The following is a 21,977-nucleotide window of genomic DNA, read 5'->3' as shown; positions in this document are numbered from 1 at the left end:
AATACGCGCATAATCTAGCATTGGGGTGGTTTTATGAAAATTTTAAGGTACAGTCGCCTGTACCTAGCAAGGTACAGGCAAAAAACGCGAAAAGAACATGTAGCAGTTTTTTAAAGAACATAGAGCTGTTTTGTAAAGAACATATAACTGTTTTGTAAAGAACATCCAATTTTATGTTTTTTTATACATCTAAAGAACATCCCTAATATTTATAAAGAACATGAAAATATTATGTAATGAGCATGATTTATGTATATTCACCATAATTTAAAAAAAAAAATCAAAGAACATTTCACAATAAGTAATTAACATTATATCACAAATAAGTACATTACACTGACAATTAAAGAACATGAACATATGTTCTTTTTACTCTTTTTTAATATAAATATGTTCTTTTTACTTTAGATATGTGTTCTTTACTTTTAATAGTATGTTCTTTTCATTACAACAGTATGTTCTTTACATGTGTGTAATATGTTCTTTTCGCGAAACGACTGTACGATACAAGGTACCAACGCCTGTAGGAACCACACATTGGTGGTTTTATACTAATGACCTACCTATGCAATGTTTCTACTCATGCTTATCAAAAGATTAAATGAGCGAATTTCCTATGTAATAAATTGAAGGCTCACGAGCACACATTATATGAAATGATTAATTAATTACCAAGCCAATTTTACTATAATTGGAATCTAGTTACATGGTTGCGTGATACCTTGTTCAATCCATTTTCCTATTTTAATTTGGTTACAGCAATAAATATGTTCAATTGAAATCACTATCAAATATTCCTATCTCCTCTTATTAAAAATATACTCTTAATAGCTTAAAATTAATTAGAATCATCAATAACGATCAACCCCACTTTTAGACATGATATATATTCTCATCTACAATATTTTCTGACCATGATCGACTCCATCAAAATGTAAAATCATGAGGATACAATAATTAGATAGATATATATAGTATGAATCTAGTAAAGAATGACAGTATGTAGTTCACATATTTATGGTCCTAGACTAGATAAAGGGCAAGGGCATATTATATGCACTTATGGGAAGTGGAAAGAGGCTTTTACGTAGTACTATTCTTGAAACATTATACAAATTGACCTATGCATGGAAAAGAATATCGACGATGGTGATATTGCCCCATGCACGGGGATTCCTTTTTTGTACAATGCTACTTATGGAATATGTAAGTGTATTTAGTGTTTGGGTCCAATTTAGTCCAATTGGGCTTAGGCATTAAATGATCCAATTAAAAGCCCAAGGTCAAGGTTCATCTCTCCAATTGTGCTAAAGTCAAAGATCAGTCCTCAAGGCAAGCCAATTGGGCTAAGGCCCAACTTCTCCATGTATGCAGAGGTATAAAAGCCATCAATATTACATTTGTACATTCATTCAAGCAAAGCCTCAAGCAATTAATTCTCTTGCATAGTCTTCTCTCTCTACGCACTGTACTGACTTTAGCATCGGAGGGGTCTTCCTCGGCAACACCCCCGAGGCTAGTTTACGTGTGTTTACTGTGCAGGAAACCTTCAGCCCAACATTACTTGGATCGAATCTAGTCTTCTCCACTTCATCGGACCTTCGGCAAGGTCCCATTGTTTTCACCCGAAACAATTTGGCGCCGTCTGTGGGGAAGACTTTCAAAAATCTTTAAGCCAAATTTCTAACCAATATCATCTTGCAATTATCTTAGTAGCAATGGCTAAGAACCGCAAGAGCAAAGGCCTCCGTCAAGGAGCGGGCGAAAAGCCTAAAACCCCTACACCATCACCCTCGCCGGACCGGAACTCTCCCAAGGGTGCCAGCTCGGGGGGAGGATCATACAGGAAGGATTCCCTTTCTCCCGTAATTCATAACTCTCATCATAGGTCGAGTCACTCTCGGTCTAGCCGGGGTGAGTCCGATCATAGGACACATTCAGTGCCCCAAAGCCAACCATCGACTGTGCGCCCTCATTCCCATACTCGGCCGAGGACCCCTTTGACGGGGCCCAGCTCGGGGGAGGTGGCAAGAGCGCTGGCAGTGCTCATGGAGGCAATGAGGGCACAAAATATGCCACCACCTCGTGATCGAACTCCTCCGCATACCCGGCATCAGCGGAGGAAGCTAGACCATGATGGTGGGAAGCTTCCTTCCTTCTGGGAACTGGAAGAGTGGGAAGAGGATACCTGGAAAAATGAAAAAGAGAGGAAAAAGAACCCTCAATTTTTCAAAGGATCCTCATCCTCCCGACCAGAAACGCATAAGAGCAGCAGCACAGCTTCTCGGCCAGAATCTACTCACCGAGAACAACCTGAGACTGTTCGCCGAAGTGTCCTCGACCGACTCGGCGGCAAGGAACCGAGCGTGCACAGTCGCCTCTCGTTCCCTGCGGCCGAGGCCCATACTTCCCAGCCAGGGACGAAAACCACTCCTACCTCTCTAAGAGGGCGGAGCGCGGTCCCTTCGGCCAGGAACAAGGGCAAGGCCGTTATGCTACCCGCCAGTTCGCCATTCGAGCAATGGATACTGGAAGAGCACGTGCCCACGGTTAAAATACCGTCGCACATCACATATGACGGGACCTCGGATCCGAAGGACCACGTGGCCTCGTATGAGACTCATATGCATCTTTGCCCCAGATCCGAAGCGACTTGGTGCAAATATTTCCCAACCACTCTCAAGGAGGTCGCGCAAGCGTGGATCTCCAAGGGAGTAAAGCAAGGCTCCATAACAGGGTGGGATGATCTGTCCTCCAAATTTAGGAGCAAGTTTTCCACGGCAAACCGCCGAGAGAAGACTACTGCAGAACTCATGAGTCTGCAACAGGGGGAAACCGAAAGCCTCCGAGACTATCTGACCCGTTTCAGTAACGAGTCATCCAGAGTCTCTCAGCTGGACCAGGGGCTAGCCGTTTTTGCAATGCAGAATGGCCTTCAGCCCGGGAAGTTCCTAGACTTCATGGTCATGCATACCCCGCAGACCTTGGAGGAAGCTCTGAATGCCTCGGATAAGTTCATCCGAGCCGAAGAATGGAACAAAGCGAAAACCCAACCTCAATTTGGGGGAGGGAAACGAAGACAAATACCCTTGTCTGAAGGCCAAGGCCATAAGGCAAAGGGAAAGTCAAAGGCCTCGGAGCAATCTTCGGCCATCTAACCAAAGAAGGAAAAATTTGCCTCATACACAGGCAGATACGAGTCCTACACTCCGCTCTCTCTTCCACGCGCCAAAATTTACAGCGTGACGAAGGAGGAGCAGAGTTACCGAAAGCCGAGACCACTCCCAGAGTGGTATCAGCGAAAAAATAAAAATCAGTGGTGCGAGTTCCACGAGTCTCCAGGACACAACACTGAGGAGTGTATCCAACTGAAGGACCAGATAGAGGACATGGTCCGGAAGGGATACTTGAAAAAATACATCGCGGATCACCGCGAGAAAAAAGAGTCCGAGAAGTCTGCAAAGGACTCTCGGCAAGACCTCGACTTCCCCCGGAAGAACAGTAAAAAACCGGAGGGGAAATTCTCTCCGATCAATGTTATCTCAGGAGGAATATGCTCTCGGACGGAGCACAAGCGACACCTTAGGGCTTTGACTCACCAGGTGAATAACGCTGACATTCAGTCTCCCCAATCGCCGGTGCCGAACATGACGTTCACAGCCGCCGACTGCCGGGGGATAACGTTCCCTCACGAGGATCCGTTGGTGATCATCGCCACGGTGGCCAACCACGACGTCAGTAAGGTCCTTGTTGACGGTGGCAGCGGAGCAAACATTCTGTTCCGAAAGGCCTACAATCAAATCAAGCTGAAGCCCAAGCACCTTACGCCGGTACCCTACCCGGTATCCGGGTTCAACGGGGCTTCAACTTATCCAGATGGGAAGGTGAAACTTCCTGTCACCATCGGCTGCGATGAGGCAGCCAGGAACGTCATGATTGAATTTTTGGTCATTGACGCTCCTTCAGTGTACAACGTGATTTTGGGGAGACCCATAATTCATGAGATCCAAGGGGTCGTCTCAACTTATCATCAGCTGATGATTTACGTCTCAGACGCCGGCTTCCCCGAAAGGATACAGGGCAGCCAAAAGGACGCCCGAAGGTGCAACTACCTCAAGCCATCCAGTAGTCGCCCAGATGACGACAAGGATGAGGAGGAGAAAGAAAGAGAGCCAAGCACAAAAAAGCCGAAAGGTCTAAGTGCTTCGGCCCAAGGATCTGTGCCCAGAGAAAAAGGGCCCGAAAGGGAAAAGGCTAGCTCTTCAGCTGAGCCGCAAGACTCAGAGAGCCAGCCGAAGAACACAAAGACTGGGACACCTGCTGACATTGGCAGCAGGCCAGATTCTGAAGAGTCCAGTCCATCGGCAATGGACATGGACCAACAGACTGAAACAGTTGAGTTGGCCAAAGGAGACGTTGAGAAATGTGTAACAATCGGGATGGACCTTGATCCGAACACCCGTTGTGAACTTATTCAGCTCCTTCGGGACAACAAAGATGTGTTTGCTTTCTCGGCAGCTGATATGCCCGGGATAAGTCCAGACCTCATCTCCCATAAGCTTAATGTTGACCCAACGTGTCGACCAGTTAAGCAAAAGAAGCGGAATTACTCCGCTAATAAGAACCGAGACATCGCAGTCGAGGTCAAAAAATTGTTGGAGGCAGGCTTCATCGAACCTTGCCAATATCCAGAATGGCTGGCAAATGTGGTGATGGTTCAGAAGGCCAATGGTACCTGGAGGATGTGCGTTGACTTCACGGACCTAAATAAGGCTTGTCCGAAGGATTTCTATCCCTTGCCGACGATCGATCAGCTAGTCGATTCGACAAGTGGCCATGCCTTGCTTAGTTTCATGGACGCATTCTCGGGGTATCATCAGATCTTCATGCACCCCGACGATCGAGCAAAGACAGCATTCGTCACGAACGCTGGGGTGTACAATTACAAAATGATGCCCTTCGGATTGAAAAATGCGGGGGCAACCTATCAAAGGCTGGTGGATCAAGTTTTTGCCGATCAAAAGGGCCGAAACATGGAAGTCTACGTCGACGATTCGATCGTCAAAAGCAAAAAACCTGAGGACCATGTTAAGGACCTGGCTGAAACTTTCGCCACCTTAAGAAAGCATCAAATGAAGCTGAATCCGAAGAAGTGTGTCTTCGGCGTGAAGTCAGGGAAATTCCTTGGGTTCATAGTCAGCAAAAGGGGGATTGATGCCAATCCCTCCAAAGTCAAAGCAGCGCTCGACCTTCCTGAGCCGAAAACAAAGCGGGATGTTCAGCGGCTCACCGGAAGAATGGCAGCCCTCTCGAGGTTCATTTCCAGAGCTTCGGATAAGGGGTTACCTTTCTTCAAAGCCCTGAAACTCCCGAAAACAAAAGAGCTCGTTTGGGAGGAAGAGCAAAAAGACGCCTTTAAACAGCTTCGGGAGCATCTGGCTCAAATCCCAACGCTGGCTAGCCCAGCAGAAGGAGAAACTGTGTACCTATATGTGGCCGTTAGCCCAGCCACCATCAGTGCAGTACTGTTGAAGGAAGAAAGTAAAAGTCAGCAACCGATCTACTTTGTCAGTCATACACTGACGGATGCCGAGACTCGCTACCCTCTACTCGAGAAAGTCGCTTTCGCGGTAGTAGTAGCTGCTCGGAAGCTGAGGCCCTATTTTGATTGCCATCAGATAGTGGTCTTAACTGATCAGCCGTTGGAAAAAGTTCTCGGCAAGGTTGAAAAATCTGGTAGGCTAGCCAAGTGGGCTTTTGAGCTCACCGAATTCAGCATCAGCTACCGTCCGAGGGCTGCCATTAAGGCTCAAGCTCTAGCAGATTTCTTGGCCGAATGCTCATACCAAGAAGCGCTAGACAATGAAAAGAAAGTCTGGACCGTGTTTACGGATGGATCTTCCACCGAAAACGGTTCGGGGGCAGGAGTAGTGATAACTTCTCCCGAAGGCAAATCCTTTGAGTATGCACTAAAATTTTCTTTTAAGGCCTCGAACAACGAATCCGAATATGAGGCAGCAATCGCCGGCCTGGAATTGTGCATCTCCCTGGAAGCCGATCATGTCTGCCTGAAAACAGACTCTCAGCTAGTTGCATATCAGATTAGCGGCAGCTACGAGGCCAAAGAGCCCTCCATGATAGCTTATCTTGCCAAGACCAAGTCAGTCATTGCAGAGCTGAAAACTTTTGAGGTTCAGCTGATCCCAAGGGGTTAGCATACTCAAGCTGATGCACTCTCCAAACTTGCCAGTTCGTTTCTTACCGAGCTGAACAGATCTGTATATGTAGAAGTGCATCGAGAGAGAAGTGTCGACGAACCACCTGAAGTGTGTTGCGCTGACCCAGAGCCTAGTTGGATGGACCCCATCCTAGCTTTCAAGCTTCGGGGAGAAACTCCCGAAGATAAAGCTTTGGCCTCTAAGATGAAGAGAACCAGCTCAAGGTACATTGTCTTCAGGGGGGAACTTATGAAAAAGTCCTTCTCAGCCCCATTGCTGAAATGCGTGGGACCAACAGATGCAGATTATATCCTACGGGAGATTCACCTCGGCATCTGCGGGAACCACATTGGGGGAAGGACCTTAGCCCACAAGGCATTGAGGGCTGGATATTACTGGCCCACCATGATCGCAGATGCTAAGGAGCTGGTCCGGAAATGCGAAAAATGTCAAAAATACGCTCCAGTTATCCACCAGCCAGCAAGGGATCTTCAGCCGATCCTTAATCCACTCTCGTTTGCCCAATGAGGACTGGATATACTAGGACCATTTCCAGAGGCTGTGTACCAGAAAAAATGGCTGATAGTTGGTGTGGACTACTTCAGTAAATGGATCGAGGCCGAAGCAGCTTCGAACATTACAGAGCAAATTGTCAGAAAATTTATCTGGCAGAATATCATCACTCGTTTTGGCATCCCGAGAGTATTTGTCTTCGATCATGGGAGGCAATTTGATAACTTACCATTGAAGCGGTATACAGATCAGTTCGGCATCAAACTGGCATATTCAGCGGTATGCCACCCGCAAAGTAACGGACAAGCCGAAGCTGCAAATAAACAGATCTTAAATGCCCTCAAGAAGAGGGTGGAAGATCAAAAGTCCAAGTGGATGGAGGAGCTCCCTGGAACCCTTTGGTCCCTTCGGACAACTAAAAAAGAGGCAACGGGCTATTCACCTTTTGAACTGGTGTATGGTGCCGAAGCCGTTCTTCCAGTGGAAATTGGCTCTGAGAGCCTACGAGTGCACCACTTCTCGGCTGAGAATGAGCGACTGATGAGGGAATCTCTCGATTTCCTCGACGAAGTAAGAGACTCAGCCCGAGACAGGATGGCCGCTTATAAGCAGAGAATCAGCAAATTTTATAACCGAAGGGTCCATGCAAGGCCTCTTAAAAGTGGAGACCTTGTCCTTCGGAATGCTGCTGCAGTTCAGAAAGGCCGAATCCATGGGAAACTCTCAGCTGCATGGGAAGGGCCTTATGAAATCTATGATGAGCTTCAGCCAGGGACATACCGACTTCGGCAGTTGGATGGAACTGAGTTGAAAAATCACTGGAACGCTGATGTACTGAAAAAATATCATGTGTAAACCCTTCGGGGCAGGACAATCTTTGTAAGTACATTTTGAATTAATGAAAGGCCTTGGAGCCACCATTTATATAAATGTTTGCAACTTCTTATCCTTTCAAAGTTTTCTCGGTTCTATCTACTCTTTAAGGGTTTTTTATTCAGCCTCGACTGAAACCTTCGCCTTCGGTAACTGGGTTTCAGATTGCTGACAAAACTCGTCTTTTTAAAGAACACTGGTCTTTCAGCTGAAGTCAAACTTTAGTAAGACTTGTTCTCCAAAGACATGAGTCATGGACAATTCTGGGATATTGCCTTAACTGAGCCTTGTATCCCAGAAAGCCATTATCCGAAACATTGCCTTCAGTTGGCCCTGTGTTTCGGATATCCATTTTTCAATGATAGACAGAAAATCAAGGATAACAGCAATAGTTGGAAATTGTTTATTCAGCCTCGTCTGAAACCTTCGCCTTCGGGTAACTGGGTTTCAGATTGCTGACAAAACTCGTCTTTTTAAAGAACACTGGTCTTTCAGCTGAAGTCAAACTTTAGTAAGACTTGTTCTCCAAAGACATGAGTCCATGGACAATTCTGGGATATTGCCTTAACTGAGCCTTGTATCCCAGAAAGCCATTATCCGAAGCATTGCCTTCAGTTGGCCCTGTGTTTCGAATACCCATTTTTAAGAAATAAAGAAATTGTTTATTCAGCTGAAGCCATACTTCAATTTCTAGGGGGGGGGGCAAAAAGCACTACCAGTGCAAGTTTATGTTCAGCAGAATTGAAGAAACAGTAAAGCACTCAAAAACAAAGCAGCTGAAGAAAAGAACATCAAATTAATAATTTATGCTCAGAAATTGAGCTACAAGTTCAAATAAGTGAAGAAACTATATCGGCAGCCGCCCACAAGCGGAAAATAACAGCTGCCGAAATACGTACAGAAGCAAAAAATTAAACTGTTTTGTACGACAAGGCAAGCTGAAGCAAAAAACAAACAAGGCAAAAATTCAGAAAGCGGCAAGTCTAAAGTTGAGCGCATGATGAACCGCAAGATTCTGAAGACGACTGCCCGAGTTCCTATGCTTTAGCCCGAGGATCAGACTGGTCAGCATTGTTGGGCCTCATGGTGGTCTCAGCCCCAGCAGCAGAAGAAGCAGGCTTTGCACTCTGCCGAGCCTCCCTTTCCCTCTGTTCAGCCTCCAACTCCATTCTCTCAGCTTCTTCTTCGGCTTCCTCAGCCTTAAGGATTTCAGCTTCGACTGGAGTTGCATACTTCATATGAGGGTCTTCGGGATTCTGGACCCATTCAGCACATTTGGACCAGTTCAACTTCGGCTCAGCATGAAGGCAGACCTTTCGGCACACTCTGAACCCGTTTTTGAAACCCATTTCATATTCTTCCTAGGTATAGACACGGACTTTGAGTAGAGCCTCAGCATCAACCAACTTCTTCTGGGTCTCCTCCAAGTCTTCCTTGGATTTCTTCAGCTCATCGGTGAGCTTGAAGGAGGAACCTTTTAGCTCATTTAGCTGCTGCTGAACTTGGGATGCCTCTGTCTGGGCCTGGGCCACTTCTTCCTTTTCGGCCATCAGCTGATCCTCAGCTTCTTGGAGCTTAGCTCTCTGAGCTTCAGCGGCAGCAGCAGCCTCTGAGAGTTGGACATCCCTGGCTTGGAGCATCTCTTCAGCAGCCATTCTGCTGGCTTCAAGAGCTTCTAGCCGTTGCTGCACTTCAGCTTGTGCAGCAGCTCCTTCCTGGATTCGGCTCTCAATGGTAGCCTTGAATTTGGAGATGTCCACTCCCATGTGCTCTTGGAGGAATTTTTCCCCTTCCATCAGTGGGGGAAAAACTTCCTTCTCCATAGCGTCGCTGAAGGTTTTGAAGGCTTCAGCAGCTTTTTTCTCGTATTCCTCACCCTTCTGCTGCTTCTCTTCAGCTGCTGCTTGCTTCAGCTTAGCAAGCTTTAACTCCTCTTTGGCTACCTTTTTGTCGTGCTCGGCAGCGTCTACCCTATCTTGTAGGGTATCTATCAGCTCTACAGTGAGAGTCTGATTGTGCACGAACTGAAAACAGGAGCACAAGTTAAAATAAAAAATAGAGCTGAATTTTAGAGGAGATAAAGGCAAGGAAAATCACCTGCATCATCAGCATTTGGTTAGACCTGGCTGGGTCAGGAACTGATCTGCTGGATTCGCCCATCCCAGCAGTTTCCTTCAGCGACCAGATTCTTGCCCTATCTACTTCGGACGTGCCAGCAAAATCGCCGAAGTAGGCTGCAGCACCTTCTCGGTTCTGACCCCATATGAGGTCCCAGATGTGATCTGGGATTGGAATTCGGGGGGCCGAGAAACCCATTTCTCCAGATTGCAGAGTCTGGAAGGAAGGAAAGGATGACGACGGAGCTTCTTTAACTTTGGATGGCTCAGCATCCTCCTTCTCAGAAGAGTCAATTATTATGACCTCTTCTTCTTCAGGGGTGAGGACGAAAGCCTCAACCTCTCTTGCAATGTCTGCCGTGAAACCCTCAGCACTGGGCATCACGGCATCCTCATTCTTGTGCTCAGCAGCACTCTCTTGAACTTCTTCTTGGACCCCTCCCTTAGGTTCGGGAGTTTTCTGATCCACCTCCATCTCGGGAGGTGGCAGAGGGGTCTTTGGAGGTGATTGAGGTGGTGGCCGGGGAACCCTCGGTGATCCATTGCCTTCCTTGGGTTCCCTTATTTCGACGCCGATGGTCATCGGCCTCCGCTGAAAGTCATGGGGGCCGATGATGGCCATTCTTCGGCGCCTTTTCTGAAGCGGCTGCTCGTCCATGTCTGAGTCTGAGGACTCTTCTTGTATCCGGTCTTCGGGACGAATAGGGGCTTTCCCTTCTCTGTGTCTATTACTCTCTTCAGACTGTAAAAGACAAGGGGGGAGGAAGAATGTGAGTAAAAACAAAACAACAAACAGAAACAGACAAAATTAAGTATGAAAGCTCACCGAGGTCTTCAGCAAAGCCTCGTCTTCTTCAGCTGCCCTAGCTGCATCTTCTTCTTCAGCAGCCCTGGAGGACCCTTCTCCTCCTTCACAAGCTTCAATAACCCGTGCAACCTCTTCGGCCGTACGGGCAGCTTCAGCTTCTTCGTCCAGCAGCTGAAACCAGGGATCTCTCTTCTTCCACCAAGGCTTCTGCCTTTGATACAGAGCAACAACCTCAATTTGGAAGTGGGAAGAGTCTAGATGAACTTCTCTATGCCGCGGTTCAGTGATAGAGGGGGCCCGATCAGTTACAACTCGTTCTCGGTTGACGCCAAGACGAGCGTAGTTAATGCCGACGTTGGTCTCGTCCCGCTCTGAAAAAGAAAAGGGGAAAGATCAGTTCAGTCAGGTTGGCACAGCATAAAAAAGCGAAGTGAGAGGAGAAAAAGAGATAATTTAAAAGCCTCGGCCCCAGCCGAAGAAGCTTACCATCCTTAAACTTTCGGCTGAGGCCGACAACTGCTAGCATGTTCTCTTGGAAAACATAATGCGTATCGGGGAGCCAAGTCTCCGGGATATGCTGCATTCGGCCGCTGCCCCCCCGGTTCGGCAGCTTTCCGAAGATATTATGTTGATTAAGGTTTGGATCTGGGCCGTTATCTGCGGGGGGACCTAAACTTCCCATGTCGGGATCAGGCTCAGCAAGGTACCGGGGAGCGCTGAAGACGCAAGGGTGGCCCGGGTCCGTGGGTGCCCTAACCCAAATCCATTGACCTCTCCAGTCCTTGTCTGAAGAGTCGTTCGGCCACATGGTTAGGTACCGGGGCCGAGACTCAATCCGGTACCACCCAGAACCATGACTTCCGTGCCCACTTTGAATATTTGGCACTAGCCGATGAAGCTTTTTGAAGCAGTGCAGGTTCGGCACATACCTGAAGAACTTGCAGACCCATAAGTATGTCATCACCCTTCGGATGCTAGTAGGAGTTAGCTGACATAGGGAAATATTGTAATGGATCAGCAAGTCTCGGACGAATACGTCCAAAGGGAACCTCAGCCCATACTGAAGTTGTCTTGTGTACACCCCACATACCCCGGGGGTGGACGATGGATTCTATCGGATGCCACGGGCATTCGGCACCAATACCCATCAGCTTCAAGGATGCCGTAATGCAACTCAATTTGTTCGGCAAACCGATACTGTTCGGCATTCTCCACCCACCATGAGTAGGGGCGGTTCTTTATCATGGCCGAAGCTACTTCGGCATCCTCCCACTCTGAAAACCCGGGGAGGATATCCCAAAGGACAGCGGGAACTTCATCGTCCCGCCCAGAAGCGCTCGGCCCCTCCGTTCTCTGAGGAGGAGCCGAGGAAATTGGAGTCGCCCTAATCCCTTCAGCAGGGTCAGACTCTGCTCTTTGTCCATTCCAGGTCCCAATCCTGTTCCTAGGATCGGGAATTGGCCTTGCTCTTCTTGGAGCACGGGCTCTACCCCTAACTCCTCTCGCCATTGATAATTTCGAAGAAAAAAGTCGAAAAAAAGGGAAGGAGTTCGAATTCGAAGAAAAATAAACTAAAATCAAAGGAATTTACCTTAATCTGAAGCGAAAGTTGCCGATTTACGAATTGGTAGTGGCAAGTCTCAGTTTCTAAGCTTAATGCTCGGGGAATTTGCGAAGTTTTGATGCGGGTTCTTGGGTTCTCTCGAGAATTCTGGGTTTGTGTTGGTGAATAAGTGAGGAGAGATGACGCGCCTCTGATTATATCTCCAGAAATGGGAATACGGGGAGTCCGCGTTTCAATTTCTCTTAAATACCCCACTAAGTAACCGTTAAACACACGACCTTGCGATTAAACTGCCCATTATCCGTCCAACTTCCACAATTATCCGCCTTAACTGTCATTATCTCATTAATTACGGTTTAATTACGGTTTAAATTCAAATTTTTGGATTAATTAAATCATTCACTTCCCTCCTTTTCTGATTAAATCAAACCCGACCCGTCATCCTTCCAAATCGGGTCTGGGGGGCAAGTTATTTGGGTCCAATTTAGTCCAATTGGGCTTAGGCATTAAATGATCCAATTAAAAGCCCAAGGTCAAGGTTCATCTCTCCAATTGTGCTAAAGTCAAAGATCAGTCCTCAAGGCAAGCCAATTGGGCTAAGGCCCAACTTCTCCACTGTATGCAGAGGTATAAAAGCCATCAATATTACATTTGTACATTCATTCAAGCAAAGCCTCAAGCAATTAATTCTCTTGCATAGTCTTCTCTCTCTACGCACTGTACTGACTTTAGCATCGGAGGGGCCTTCCTCGGCAACACTCCCGAGGCTAGTTTACGTGTGTTTACTGTGCAGGAAACCTTCGGCCCAACATTACTTGGATCGAATCTAGTCTTCTCCACTTCATCGGACCTTCGGCAAGGTCCCATTATTTTCACCCGAAACATTTAGTATTTTTGTTCGAGTCACGACAAAAACTCTAGACTCGTAGTCGTACGGACTATACTGTATTCTCTCCATTTCTTATTTTTCGTACACGAGTATGTAAAGTTGTAAACTAGTTAGGTAGCTGTGTACTGTACCTGTCAGAGTGTCAGTTAATTTAGCTTATACGCTGTACTCCATACAATGGTATGGACTATTAAGTACTTAACAATTATGATATACTTTGTATTTTTTTTTTCTTTAGGATTAATAAGCCATTTTTATTATACTCCGTATATACTTTGTACGGAGTATTTTGCTGTATCTTGCTCTGAGGCGCTGTAGACATGTTGTGCTTTATAAGTGAAGCAACTGGGCTAGTAATGAAATAAAGGGCTGGGCTTTATTTCAGAATCTTTCCTATTTATCCAATGGGCTGTGGGCCTGTTCTAACTGGCAAGGAACACGCAAATTAAATTCAGTAAAATGAATCACAAACTACAATTCTACAAACTTACCTTTATACAAATTATACAAGTACAAACCTAACCTTATGATTTGTAATTGTGTAAAAGAATTATTAGAGATAGTAAATGACTTTTGAACAAACACTTGAATTTAATACTACCATTACTACCTCTAGATCGTATTATATGCAACTTTGAAATTTTTTATATCTCACAAATAATACCTCAAAATTGCATATAATATGATCCGGAGGTAGTATTTTTGATGTCAATCGGTTTTTGAGATTGATCTACTCTCTTCAGTCATCTTAGACGATATATACCCATTTTCAATAATCTCTAAAACAATTAACAATATCTAGTGGGTAATGCAGGAAAATGCTAACCTACATGGTTACGCACGTACAATCTATCAACATAATACGAAGTTAAACAGAAAGAAGAACATACTTCTTCACGTTTCTAACTTTGGAACAAAACGTCTATATTATATGATTCAACATTTCCACGTTAAAATCCAGCTGCTGGAATGTATAGTAAGTCCAAGAGTAGCCTAAGATATTCACTATATTTCCTCTTTTTTGTCATCATGCCTTTCACACATTGTAAGCAATTTAATTAATTAGTGCCTTCCACCTTAAAAGAGATCTGATCAGACACCATATATAGCTCTCCATAACACCAATAAACACATATTCTATGGTTTCTTAAGTATATACATTCTTACGTACTGTTTTCTTGTTAATTGTCTGAGGTTCAATGTGACATTTGCTTAAATTACTGCAAATTAATTTGGTATGATCATCTCTTCTATATATTAATTTAATACTTGTATGAATTTCAATTTACAAGCTTTCGGTTTATGTTTATGGAATCCATATGGAAGTAAATTAAATAAGATCAAATATTGATCATGTAAGACATTACAAAGGATATAGGAGTACCATTTTGGCAATCCTTGTGTTAAATTGGCATTTTTTCCACTATTTTTTCTTGTTTCTTTTATGTCATTTCTTTTATTAGTTAGAAAGTGAAGTAACTCATCAATTACTTATTTAAAACACAAATTATGTTAAATGAAGCCTTATATAAACAACAAACCAATTTTCATTTCCACCATATTTGTATGAATAATTACATAATATCAAAGTGTCATGGGAAATGACTAATAAAAAATCTTCTAGGGAGGTGAGAGGATTGGTGATTTGGTGGGACCAATTAAAATACAATATGTTACGTCCACAATAAAAATAAAATATGTCATCTATCATTCTTTTATGTTTATTTAATTTATTTCATCTGTTTCATATACTCCAAAGTCCTAACCACTACATTTGCAAATTGCAATGTGAAGGAACAAGTAATCAGGCAAGAAGTTATGCACAAAACTTAGAAAATGAAGAAGAAATTAACTTGGTTGGCACTGGGAATTCTACTAGTACAACTACGTTTGGTTGCGGGTTTGAAATCGAAAAGTGGTGAAAAAGACGTAATCGGGTATGGGTATACGGTGAAGTGGGCGAAGGTTGACTCCGGCACCCATCGGACGTTGACTGCCATACTTGAGCTTGTGAAGAATTCCTCAGTTTATGGACCTGATATTCAGCTCCTTTCTCTCACTGCCAGGTTCTTTGTGAACTCTTTTGTTGGTTATTTATTGTATGATTGAGCTACCTTGATTTCTTGTTCATATGGTTTACTCTATTAGTCTATTGTATTGTATAGTGCACATTCCATAATACATTTTAGAGTGGAATGTGATTATGATTGCCTTAAAATTTAATATTTCTTTATTAAAAAAAATAAAATAAAGTTGACTAATAAGAAATAAAATTACATATGAAGTATAACAAAAATATACCATGTCGTTATGCATTTAAGAGCATACAATTTGTATACGTATCAACCTATGTAGCCATGTAGTTATAAGTTATGAATCTAACTAATTTAATAATGTGTGTTAGAATATTGAAAAAAAATATTGAATATGAAATCACAAACTTGAATAGTTTTAGGAACCATATACTCCATTAGTCCATTCATATTTCTAACGGTCCATACATGTCGAATTATCAAACTAAAATTTACTCCGTATCAAGATGACTTACCATCTACATTCTACAATAGCCAAGGTCACATGCTCCATTTTCTCCATTTGCAATTTGTCACAAAGTACAAGTACTTGTATAAAGTCTATTTGCTCATCAAAATACTACCTCCGTCACATATTATTTATAACAATTTGACATAAAATAAAGAGGAAAAATGTCTAATAATTGCAAATAATATGTAACGGAGGTAGTAATAATAGTAATAATAATTAAAAAAAAAACTCTATTTGTTGGGATTGATTTAATCAAATTATCATTTCACCAAAAAAAAAAAAAAAAATCAAATTATGAATCCTTTATTTGACAGTTAGGTCAGTTCACTAACTCCCTCCAATTCCCAAATTTCCTTCAATTGGCAGCTTAGAAAACAACGACCGTCTACGCCTTCGAATCACCGACGCCAACCACCGCCGATGGGAAATCCCAGACGATATCCTCCACCGCAGTCAACCACCACACTCTCTCTCCTCCCTCCGCCGCGCTCTTCACTCACCCCCCACCACTCTCGGCCACAACCTCCACCTCTCCCACCCAAACTCCGACCTCACTTTCTCTCTCCTCTCCACCACCCCCTTCGGCTTCACCATCTCCCGCAAATCCACCGATGACGTCATCTTCGACACCACCCCTGACCCCACCAACCCCTCCACCTTCCTCATCTTCAAGGACCAGTACCTCCACCTCTCCTCCTCCCTCCCGGCCCACCGGGCCCATCTCTTTGGGCTCGGGGAACACTCCAAGCCCACTTTTCAACTGGCCCATAATCAAACCTTTACAATGTGGAATGCTGATATTCCTAGTAGTAACCCGGATGTTAATCTTTACGGGTCTCACCCGTTTTATATGGATGTTCGGTCTTCGCCGGTGGTGGGGTCCACTCATGGTGTTTTGCTGTTGAATAGTAATGGGATGGATGTTGAGTATGCCGGTGATCGGATTACTTTCAAGGTTATTGGGGGTATTATTGACCTTTACTTCTTTGCCGGGCCTTCGCCGGCCCAAGTGGTGGAGCAGTTTACTCAGCTTGTTGGTCGCCCTGCTCCAATGCCTTATTGGGCTTTTGGTAATATCTCACTTTCTCTCTTTCTTGTTTCTCCAATTTGGTAGTTTGATTCTGTTGTTCATATTTAATTGCTGCTTATTATATGGGTGTTCTGTTTGTTGCTGTCAAATATTCATTGTGTATGTTGCATTGTTGTAAGGATTAATAAATCTTGAGTTGTGGTGTATGTATTATATTATTTGTACATGTTTGTTTGCCATGTGATTTCGAGCTAAAGAGTGTTTACTACGGAGTACATCAATAAAACTTCTATAGGTTAATGATGGCTATGAAATTCTAGTGGTTGAAAATAGTCTTGGATGCACATTTCTGTATGATCAATTTCCACATTATTAGATTTTCATGGTTGATGAAAAGATGATCATAGGAGAATTTTACCATTACATCGGATAGGAACGGTCTTTATGCTGACAAAATGGGATTAAAGTCTAAAAGGAGTTGGGAAGTTTGGAGATTACTTGCTTACAGAGTGGCAAAATGTTGCACAAGTTACCAATTTGATAATTTTGTGGTGCTAGTCATTCCTTTGATGAATTATGGATGTAGTGGTTTATTGGTAATAATCTGGTTGGTGTGTTCTAAGTTTACTAAGTTACTTTCAGTATTGGGTAGAAGGCATTGCTGATTTCTGTCTCATGCTTAGTATGTGCAGATACACATTTTACTTCAATCTATCTTAGAAATCATTAAGTTTCATTAATAAAAGTCCGGAACTATCTACTCCTGCTCTTTAACTAATTAACTGCATATGCGTCTTGAAAATACTGCTGTTTGGAAAACGAAAATCTCTGTAGCTTGAGAGTAGGAAAATGAGAAGACTGGAGTGGTTTTGTTGACAGCGGAGCTGCTGTCATGGACATATTAGGCCTCCTTGCAGTCAATGTTTGTGATCTGTCTTACTTAGGCATAAGTTTATGATAGTTGTTGTGTTTCCTACACTGATAAACAGTATGTATACTATACAGGATTTCAGCAATGCCGTTATGGCTATCATGATGTATATGAACTTCAGTCTGTGGTAGCTGGATATGCAAAGGCTAGGATCCCCTTGGAAGTAATGTGGACAGATATTGATTACATGGATGCATACAAGGATTTCACTTTTGATCCTGTTAATTTTCCTCTTAACAAGATGAAGCAATTTGTTAACGATCTTCACGAGAATGGACAAAGATATGTGCTGATTTTGGATCCTGGTAAGTTGTTGAAATTCTGGATAATCTTGTGTATTGTTCTATAGATACATTTTCTCTTAGCCATTTTTTCAATTCATCCCAGGTATCAGTACCAATGAGACGCATGAAACATACATTAGGGGAATGCAACTTGATGTCTTCCTGAAGCGTGGTGGCAAACCATATCTTGGCTCTGTCTGGCCTGGCCCTGTATACTTCCCTGATTTTCTAAAGCCTTCTGCTCTGACCTTTTGGACAAACGAAATAAAGAGATTTTTAAATCTTCTGCCTGTTGATGGTCTTTGGATTGATATGAATGAAATATCAAATTTTATTTCCTCTCCACCTGCCCCTGGATCTACACTTGATGATCCTCCTTATAAAATCAATAATTCTGGAGATAGGCTACCTATCATAAACAAGACTATCCCACCCACTGCTTTGCACTATGGTGACATATATGAATACAACGTTCATAACTTATTTGGATACCTTGAAGCTAAAGCCACTCATGCTGCCCTTGTTAATCTCACAAAGAAAAGACCATTTGTACTCTCTAGATCAACATTTATTGGTTCTGGGAAGTACACTGCACATTGGACAGGAGATAATGCTGCAACCTGGAATGATCTTGTATATTCAATCCCGTCTATGTTAAATTTTGGACTTTTTGGAGTTCCAATGGTTGGAGCTGATATTTGTGGTTTTCTTGGGAACACAACTGAAGAGCTTTGTCGGCGCTGGATACAGGTAAATCTAAGAACATGTCAATTATTATCATTGCATAGGATTTTCTCCAAAATGTTATTTTAGGTACACCAGTTAGTATATGTAGACACAGAGAAGAAATGGGTAAGATTAGCTGTTTAGTTGAGAAGTTTGTTTGTTTATTTTATGGCTCAAAGAAGGCAGCAGTTGTCAAATCCCTCCTTGGTAAGTATCCAAAAGGGCGATTTTGTTGCTTTTTTTTTTTTTTTTCTTTTCTTTTCTTTTTTTTAAAAGAAAAAATTTAAAAATTCTGCTTACCAAAGGCTTCTTTTAATTCACCCTTTTTTTGTTACCAGATGTTGTCATCAAATCCTCTTTGGTAATACTTGTTGTGAGAGTATAAAGTCTGCATCAATAATCTTCAATAAAAATACATTACTTAATTGAATGTGTTTGAAATTTTTGAATACAGCTGGGGGCCTTTTATCCATTCTCAAGAGATCATTCAACACTTGGTACTACCTATCAAGAGCTCTACAGATGGAAATCAGTCGCTGCATCGGCTAGGAAAGTCTTGGGACTCCGCTACACGCTTCTCCCTTACTTCTATACTTTGATGTACAAGGCACAGTTGAAAGGAATCCCTATAGCACGACCATTTTTCTTTTCTTTTCCCGAGGATATCAAAACTTATGGTATCAGCTCACAGTTCCTTCTTGGTAGGGGTGTAATGGTTTCTCCAGTCCTGGGACCTGGTGTGGTATCTGTCAATGCTTACTTTCCTCGAGGAAACTGGTTTGATCTGTTCAATTATACTCATTCAGTGACTGTTTCCACTGGAAGGTGTGTTACCCTTAGTGCACCCCCTGATCATATCAATGTTCACATTCGAGAAGGTAATAATTCTTACTTCGTACCTCTTTTTTTTCCCACTGGAGTCCAACAATAGCTAAATGTAATGAACTGACTTTCTGGGATTATATTTTTGATTTAATAATGCAAGTAAACAAAGATTAAAGCTTGGATTTCGATTGATAATGGTTGAATGGTTACAAAAGATAGGATAATAGCTTAAGGCTATCAATCTTCAAAAGTGAGTTTAGCTCACAACTCTCCAAGGAGTGACTTGAGGTCACAACTCTCAACAAGTTTCATCCAATTTTTGCCTAATCTCTTTCTTTCCCCTTACCTCTCTATTTATACTAAGGGCTATTAACCCTACTAAACTAATATTACTAGAATGCCCATACTACCCCTCTAGGTTAGTCTATTACACTAAAACCTGGAAATTTAGGCACAGTTCATTATGGACTCAGCTATGAGAATCTGAAAATAACATGCATCTTGAGTGTTAAAGTAGTCCAATGACTTGAATTAATTTATCTAGCCTACCCATATCAAATTGTGGATCATCTTATATATAGAGATACTTGAAGTGTAAATGTGTAGTGAAGCCCATGTGACAGGGGATATAATTTATAAAGTGACATTTCTTACTATTCTGGCTTTGCTATCCACCATAAAGGGGAATACTCAATCTATTCCCCTCTGATTACTGCAGGTAATATTCTGGCAATGCAAGGCAAAGCTATGACAACCCGAGCAGCACGCAGGACGCCATTCCATCTATTAGTGGTCATGAGTGATCATGGGACCAGCTCCGGGGAGTTGTTCTTGGATGATGGAGTTGAGTTGACTATGGGAGTGAAGGGAGGCAAATGGACCTCTGTAAAATTCATTGCTGCAACAGCAAAACAGACTAATGTTATCAGCTCAACTGTTGTCAATGGAGAATTCGCAGTGAGTCAAAAATGGATCATTAACAAGATAACCATATTAGGTTTGGGAAAAGGCACAAAGATCAAGGGCTACATAGTACACACAGGGGCTGGAGCGAGAAAATGTGACAAATCCAAACTTAGTTTAACTCCAGATGGTAAAGAGCAGTTCATTGTAGCTGAGATTTCTGATCTGAACTTGTTAATAGGACATGAATTTAAATTGTTATTGTACTGAGTAATGCCATTAAATCTCTCTATTATTGTGCTTCAAATGCTCGATCCTGTTCAGGTATTTATTTTTATTGGCATTGTACTCAGTTGTATAATGTACCTTACTGAGATGCAATAAAATCAGATAAAGCCGAGATCAGTAAGTTTTCATGTTCTATGCATTTTGTAATAAACCTTCATAATTTCAGCTTCATATGTTTGGAAGGATTGTCTAAACCACAAATTATTTTATTAATGAAATTTCCATTGCTTGTAAATTTAGTATTAACTTACCCAGCCATTGCTGAGAGCCTGAGAGACAACTTTTACTTTAACAATAAAAATAAAAGTCACAAGAATTTAGCTTATACTTTCTTCGTTTTTAAATACTTGTTCTACATTTTTTATAGGCTTTTTTTAATTTTTTATTATTATTATTATTATTATTATTATAATATTTGATCAATTTTCTTATTTGGAAAGCTAATTAATTCTCATCAAGTGGACCTAAGAATATTAGATCTATATTTTCTCTCCTTCAATTCTCTCCACTATTTTTGGATTTTTACAATTTTTTATTCTTTAACCAACCATACTACCTTTATATTTTATTACTTTCCCCAATTTATCCTGAAACTTTGTATATTCCAGCAACTTTTACGTCATTTTTAATCTTGTATTACTATTTATATTTCAATGTAAACAAGATTTCTGGTACTCCGTATTTTTAGGTGTTCGAAGTCCATTTATTATTATTATTATTATTATTATTATTATTATTATTATTATTATTATTAATAAGTGTTAACCCTTCTTTATCAAGATTTAGTAGATTAATCTAACTTTCATATCTCGATTTAGTACCTATTCTTAATTTCATTTCAATTCATTTCAGTTCCTAATTTTTTTTCTCTCATAAACAGTTTAATTCAATGTGAAAATTATCTTTAATTCTAAGTCATTTCATTCGTATGACTTAATCTACTTTCTTACGCAATATAATGAGTCATTCATGGAAAGTTTTGTTGAGATAACAAAGAATATTTGAACCGAATAATTTTCAACCCCTTGGCTTTCTCTTGACAACGTTGTGTTGTCGGCTTTAATATTGATAAGAAATCTCAAATTTTTGTTTTTCCTTGTTATGTGGTAAATTGACACAAAAATATAAAAATTATATATATAATTTCAGGTAATTTGTTAATTTATGAATACTTTTAATATAATTTTTTTTTTATGTTCTTTGAACCAGTTATAAAAAATGTTAGATTTTCCATTGTTTCCATGACAACTGGTGGTTGGAGAAGTATGATGACTCTGACAAAAGTTGATAAGTGCGTACCCAAATATTGTAACATCGATCTAACATTCAAGTTGAGGTTATTTCAACTATTTGAAATTAAAAAAAGCATTAGTTTGCACTAGAAACATGTAGTTTGAGAGATTTGAGATTTAAATTCCAAGTATTATATGTTACTTCTTGTTGTTGCATATATCTTACTGTTTA

General features: G+C 42.0%; 1 protein-coding gene across 1 annotated transcript; it reads left to right on the top strand.

Annotated features, from left to right (window-relative positions):
* Positions 1-14,089: 14,089 nt before the first annotated feature.
* LOC110729569 (alpha-glucosidase-like) lies at positions 14,090-20,646 on the top strand. The gene is made up of 7 exons (XM_021909310.1): positions 14,090-14,217; positions 14,777-15,048; positions 15,893-16,596; positions 17,562-17,792; positions 17,875-18,521; positions 18,952-19,375; positions 20,041-20,646. The coding sequence occupies exons 2-7, from the start codon at positions 14,819-14,821 to the stop codon at positions 20,493-20,495; spliced, it is 2,691 nt and encodes an 896-aa protein (XP_021765002.1). The 5' UTR covers positions 14,090-14,217; positions 14,777-14,818; the 3' UTR covers positions 20,496-20,646.
* Positions 20,647-21,977: the final 1,331 nt, after the last annotated feature.

This window comes from Chenopodium quinoa, unplaced genomic scaffold, assembly GCF_001683475.1.
Source record: "Chenopodium quinoa cultivar QQ74 unplaced genomic scaffold, ASM168347v1, whole genome shotgun sequence".
NCBI lineage: Eukaryota > Viridiplantae > Streptophyta > Magnoliopsida > Caryophyllales > Amaranthaceae > Chenopodium > Chenopodium quinoa.
This window is presented reverse-complemented; position numbering and strand designations above follow the sequence as displayed.